The sequence below is a fragment of the Podarcis pityusensis genome (assembly GCF_964106645.2).
Source record: "Podarcis pityusensis genome assembly, chromosome: 11".
Classification (NCBI taxonomy): domain Eukaryota; kingdom Metazoa; phylum Chordata; class Lepidosauria; order Squamata; family Lacertidae; genus Podarcis; species Podarcis pityusensis.
Genome location: NC_138036.1, coordinates 30,468,847 through 30,475,491, shown reverse-complemented (window position 1 = coordinate 30,475,491; position 6,645 = coordinate 30,468,847). Strand labels below are relative to the sequence as shown.

The following is a 6,645-nucleotide window of genomic DNA, read 5'->3' as shown; positions in this document are numbered from 1 at the left end:
GGCTCTCCTGCTGGCTTGGCCTTCCCTTCCCCTGGCTGCGGGGCGTGTTGGTCTCCATCGCCTCCGCGCGCCTCAAGCCTCCTTGGACACTTCTGAGCAAAGAAATGCACCGGCTCGGGTCGAAAGTGACGGGCAGGTTCACCTTGGGACCCTGGAGCCCGAGGGCTGGGTCCGCCAAGGCCGGGCCTCCTTTGCCCCCCGGTCTACTCGCCCGGGCATTGTTCGCCCACCTCGTCCTTTCTGCTTCCGGAGGCAGCGATGGGAATGATTTGCTGCAGATGACATCAGCTGCCTGGGCTGGATGCTGGCGAAGCAGCAGCAGCAGCAGCAGCAAGCGAGCAAGGCAGCGCGCGTGGCTGTGCCGGGTCCCCTCCTCCTCCTCCGCCGACGCCTCCCTCCTCCTCCTCGCCTGGTCCCAGCCCCGCACTGTCTCAGTATAAAAGCGCCGCCGCCTCCCCGCCCTCCCTCACTCGCCCGGCTGCCTGGAGCGCGGTGGTGCCTCAGGAGCGCGCGGTTTTGTGGCTGTTTTTTTCCCGCCCCTCGCGAGGGAAGGAGGCGCCTCGTTGGAACTAAAAGCCTTTTCGTCCCGCCGCCTCTCCTCTCTCGTCGCCGCTGCCTGAGGGGAGAAAAGGCGAGGAGGAGGAGGAGGAGAGGGGCTTTGCCAGGATGGCGACGGTGGTGCTGGAAGCGGAGACGGAGCCGTCTTGTAGCCTCCCCAACGCGGTGCCTCCCTCGCCCAGCCTGTCGCACCGCTTTCTCGACAGCAAATTCTACCTCCTGGTCGTTATAGGCGAGCTGGTCACCGAGGAGCATCTGAGGAGAGCCATAGGCAATATCGAGCGAGGTAAGGCGGCGCCGCCAGGCAGCCCTCCTCCTTCCCTCCCTCCCTCCCTCTCCCTCAGGAGCCAGGCGAAGAGATACTTCAGCTGCCGCCCTCCGTCTCTCCAGGGGCGGCCAGTCGGGTGGGGTGGGGAGGGAAAGGGTTGGAGAGGCGACCTACAGGTTGCGTGGCGCGGAAAGTCCCGGCTCCCGCAGCGAGAGGGGGTTTCTGCGCCATCGCAGCCCCTGACTGTGCAGCTAACCTTGGCGCAGCCGCCTCCCCGTCGGAGCTGCTGCTCATTGTGGTCTGAGGTTGAAATCGGTGCGCGGTTTCACGGGGCTGACTTCATGGTCCAGACAGAGAGAAGGTCGAGAAAGGGAAAATTGATGCAACCACTCCCTCTCCTCTCCCCCACCCCTGTGTGTGTGGGGGGGGGGGGCGAGGAGGATCCTCCGTCTAGAACTGCGGCTCTAGAGTTGGCAGCGATCTCCATCAGCCTCGGTTTCCTACCCAGCCTCTTCTGACTCCGTTTCAGACTCTTCTTGGAGTTGCATTGCGCATGGATTGAAAGAAGCTGCAGCTGGAATCGCGGAAGGGTGTGTTTTCTCCGCTGGCTGGCTGCAGTTCTTGGGTGGAGGTGGCGCGCGGGGGGGGGGGTGGCGAGATGGAAGAAATGGCTCCCTTATAATTAATGGCTTTGTTTTTAACCATAGCTGACTTTGACAGCAAACCAACAAAACAACAACCCTGAAATACAGTCAGAGAAAAGTTGATTTCCCCACCACCACCACCGCCGCCTTCTCTGTCGTGGTTGGGGAAGCTTGTACAACATATGCACTCATCAAACAAGAGTCTCTAAATCGGCTCCTGTCTTGCAAAGCATGTAAGAAGGAGGCATTTCAGGAATCCAGTGGGGATTTCTTTCTTGGGCAGGTGGGTGGGTGTCCAAGGTTGTGTGAATCCCTCTCTGTCTCACTTGATAGCGGTGCCTTGAGATGCTCATGACTCTTGAGAATCCTGCAGCAGCAACAGAGTGGGGGAGGGGGACAGGCTCTTTGCTCCCCCCCCCCCCCAAGATCTGCAATTCTGGCTTTTTGCATTTAGCTGCGCCAATTGGCACAAGGAAGGTGGGAAGGGGATATCACCCCCTCCTCCCATCCTCTAAAAGCAGTTGATCTGGAGTTTGCGCCACTTTTTCCTTCTGTGAGTCATTCCGCCTTCTCGCTCCCAGCATTGTCATTAGACACCCTCCCCAACTAGCTGGGCAGAGCAGAGGTCGTTCAGGTCTTTTGCAGAGCCAGCAACAGTCCCTCCTTTGCTCTCTCTTTCTCGCCTCTTGGTGCTGCTGCTGGGGAGTCTGCCCAGAGATACCGGCTTGTGGGCGTGGTGCAGTCCGCAGTGCGGTCCCTATGGCAGCCCATAGCGGACAAAGGGCGTTTACACAGTCAAGGAGAAAAAGAAAAATGCATTAAATAAGCATCGGAAAGTAGACAGGCTTTGCTGCCTGCAAATTGAAGCAAAAAAGATTTGGAGATCTCTTGTGCTGCAAAAGGTGCAGCTCCTGACAAGAGATGCTGCTGCATCTTCCTTTGTTTCTAACTTTAAGCCATAAGTATTCTGGGGTTTGTTTCAGGAACCTTAGAACAAAACTGAGACTTCAGAAAGATTTTTTCCCAAGAAAAACAACAGTAACAATAAAGTACAGAAGCTCTGGTTATAAAATATTGAGCACTTTTCCTGTTAAATCTTGTCATTGCCCAGCTATAGAACTGTATTGTTAACTTTTATTTTATAAAAGTCACATTGGAATACTGGCCGAAACAAGTGGATTTCTTATAGATGATCTTAAATATAATGCTCTGCATTCTGGGGGATGCAGTTGTGCACTGCAAATGGGATAAATGATACACAAGTGTTAAAAGGCAGTATTCATAGGTTTCATACAAGTCCTTAGTAATATTAAGTTTTTGAGCAAATGCATTTATTTTTTTAATGGGTTTTGTCTTTATCTGGGAAAGAACAAGGGATTTCAGGAGTCTGCCATTTTCGAAGAACCCTTAGGCAGTGCCTTGATTACATTCTTGCTATATAGGTGTGGTTCAGCAGATGGAGGGGCTCCAGTTGGTTCCTATTGTTGCTTCACTCCCTACAAGTGGTTCGAATCCATAATTTCTTTGTGCATCTTTTCTCAAATCCACATTGTAGTGAAGACGGGACTGCCTGCATTGGTGGCTATTTTTATAAATTGACCTGTTTTATCTGACACTTGCACAGAATGAAAGTCTTTGTTTTAGACTGCTCTGGTTATTTTCTTTTTAGCTTTATCTGAAGTTTTAGCTTAAGCCTGAACTAGCTGTTACTTACTTAAAGTTATTAATAATTGATATAGTAAATGGATGTGTGTTGTGCTCTCAAGGCATCTGATGCCAACTTGCTCACATCCCCCCAGAAGAAATAAGTTCTGTTCCTGCACCATTCCCCCCCCCCCCCATTTGCTTTATTGTTTGGTTGTAGCTCCTTAGAAACAATGCCTACTTTTAAAAAGCTGGATTAGAAATTGAGAGCAATACATGCTATTTTTAGAAATCCAGTGTCTCTCTTATTAATGATTTTATGCTGAATCTGGTTTGGGGAAGAATGCAGATTTTTCTTTTTCTGTGGATCATGATTATATAGTTAATGAGTGGACATATTAAGTTCTCACTTGAAGTCTGCATTCCCAACAAGGGCATCAGTATTTCAGGTAACTTACCTGTGCTCTCAGTTTTGTGCCTTGGGCTCCACCCTTGAAGATGCTGGATTAATGAGACTCACTGCAGAGAAATCTGAGAAGACTTCATGTACTGATGACTTATTAAAGGTTGATCTTGAATGATCTGGAGGATGAAGATTTGGTTTTTGTTCTAAATATTGTCAAGAGGGACTTGGTACAGCATCATTTAATAATCTCCATAAGCTATTTGTTTTAATTCACTGGCTACCCTTTTTCAATACTTAAAAGACGGACTCTAGGATCTGTAAGAAACTCAAGATTTGTGGGTGTGCCCTGGTTGCTAATGGGGGGGGGGTCTGCTGTAAGGCCTTCTACTCTTCTCACAGAAGAAAATAACTTGATCTCAATTGGAATTCCATTGGTCACTCACATTAATAACAGCAGACTATCTATATATATTTTTCCAGATTTCCCCTGTATTAGTGAATTTTGTGTTGTGTTTCTGTCATGTTTCTGTCAGAACTGCTGAATCATTGAGGATGACTGGCAATGGATTGTTGATAAGTTACGACGTTTTATTTTCAAGACATAGTCCTGGCTTTGATCCACACAATTCCCAGTTTGCTTCAATGATACTGCATGATATACAAATGATATATGGCTGGAGTTTATTTTTAAACAGCAGAAGGCAAATCACTCAATTTGGCTACCTAATGCTTTGTGCTGTGATGGCCCATCTTCAAGTGGTCTGATCATGAATGATCATTGCAAGTATGACCCCCACAAGAATATATATATATATATATATATATATATATATATATATATATATATACATACCTCAATTCAATCTTAACCACATGACAAATGATACTGAATGTTGCTCACAATGAAATGCTTGTGATATCTGGAGACCATGAAATATGAACACTGTATTATTATGTTGCATTAAACAAATTCTGAATATACTCTATGGAAGAGCAGTAAAAATCTGCAAGGAAATGAAGGTCAGATTCAAAACAGAAATCATATCTGTATTTCTACACTAAGCAACTGGGTCAAAACATCCTCTCTTTAATATTTCCCTGTACTGGATTGAACAAAGAACTGTCACAAAGTAATACTATTTCTTTTTGTTACTTTTGAATCTCTGGCTGTATACAATGACACTGAGAATAAATGTCATTGAAAACTATCTGCTTGGTGAAGTTTTTCATCCTCTTGTTGACTTTGAGGGGGGCTATATGCATAACTGTGTAGGATTGCAGCTTTATTCTAACCTTCAAGTGTAAGGCACAGTTTAAAAGGTAAAGGTATCCCTGACCATAAGGTCCAGTCACGGACGATTCTGGGGTTGCGTGCTCATCTCGCTTTACTGGCCGAGGGAGCCGGCGTACAGCTTCCGGGTCATGTGGCCAGCATGACTAAGCCGCTTCTGGCGAACCAGAGCAGCGCACGGAAACGCCGTTTACCTTCCCGCTGGAGCGGTACCTATTTATCTACTTGCACTTTGACGTGCTTTTGAACTGCTAGGTTGGCAGGAGCAGGGACCGAGCAACAGGAGCTCACCCCATCGCGGGGATTCGAACCGCCAACCTTCTGATGGGCAAGCCCTAGGTTCTGTGGTTTAGACCACAGCGCCACCCGCGTCCCCTAAGGCATGGTTTACACATGGCATATTCATCAGCCACTAAGTATGGAAGAAATAGGTGATATGCATGTGTGATACAGGTCACAGATCAGTAAGCTCAGGATTCTTGGTCTCTGGGATGGAGAGTATGATTATTGCTTTCAGTGCAAGAAATCCTAGGCTCTGTTCCTGGACATATCCTGGGCACCACACCTTTCAGGGATTTTTTCTTTCTTTAGGGGAAGGATTGTAGTTTGGTGGTACAGCAGATGTTTTGTGAACAAATGTCCTATGTCTAATCTGTAGCATCTCTAGTTGAAATTGGATAAGCGAGCACGCAGACAGTTCTGGGTTAGAAGGACAAATAGTTTGACCTAGTATTATCTATATTCCTATTGCAGGCTCAATCTTCCTTTCTCCTTATACTTTTCAGTGGAGACAGTTTTGCATTTGGTTGAGGAAGATGTTATGAGTCAGTTCAAAGTGTGAATCTGCCTATTCCCCCTTTCTGGACTCTGACACTAGTGGTCATTACTGAATCTTGGAAGTTTCCACAAAGAACAGGGATGAAGGTCCATTCTAATTTAAATGATGTAGGCTTTTCAGCAAAAATTGAATTCAGAAACTCCAGTGCCCTAAATGGTTGGGAACATGATTTAGCTTACATGACTGACACATTTAGTAAACATATCCAACAAAAATACAGCAGATTAATTTTTCATCCTATATAAATCTCATAAGTTTTTGCAACACCCAGATAGTGACTCATCAGGGATTATCAGCAAATTTCATTAAGTATTTATTTCCATCTAAAACACATCTGTAAGTATTTCAGTATGCCTCAAAGTTTGTTTAACCATTGTATGTAACACTTATGGAGAGTTCTAGAGCATATATATGCACTTAAAATATATATGCGTTTATATCTAGCATTTTTAATCTGTCTGACAAGCTGATTGTTTTAAAACTAGATAAGGACTGTGTGAAAGTTGTCTAAGACATCCCCTCCTTTCTTTGCCAAGATCATTTGCAACAGAAGGATCAAGCAACTGTGAATGTCATTGGTGGTACAGAATCACCATTGGAGTGACTCTATTTTACTGCACATAAAATAACCACTACTCCCAAAAAACGGTATTAAGAGGAAAACTAGACTTTCTTTTTTCCCCTAGTGAGATTTTGTTGCTATTGCAAGCATTTTGAATTTAAATGCTAGAATTTAAAACTGCTCTCACATAACTTTTAAAAGCTTTATATGATTAGCTAGGTCCCTTGAAATGATGTCTCCTTAGCCACATCATGGTACATTTCTTTAATATAAACAATGATAAAATCTCAACGTTGGGACAGAAGTAAAGTTCCAACTAGCAGTATTCACCCATTCTAATATTACTGTGCTGTAAAGCTCACCTATTTTTAGAAAACCATTCCATGGTTTCAAGCTCCATATATTAAATGAGGGATGATAAACTTGTGGTCCTC

General features: G+C 45.7%; 1 protein-coding gene across 1 annotated transcript in view; it reads left to right on the top strand.

The window, feature by feature from the left end:
• Positions 1-313: 313 nt before the first annotated feature.
• MAP1B (microtubule associated protein 1B) overlaps positions 314-6,645 on the top strand; it is a 70,157-nt gene continuing 63,825 nt past the window's right edge. Inside the window, exon 1 of the mRNA XM_080972195.1 lies at positions 314-844. Coding sequence (XP_080828321.1) covers positions 667-844 — 178 coding nt within the window. The 5' untranslated portion in view covers positions 314-666. The remainder of the gene's footprint in view (positions 845-6,645) is intronic.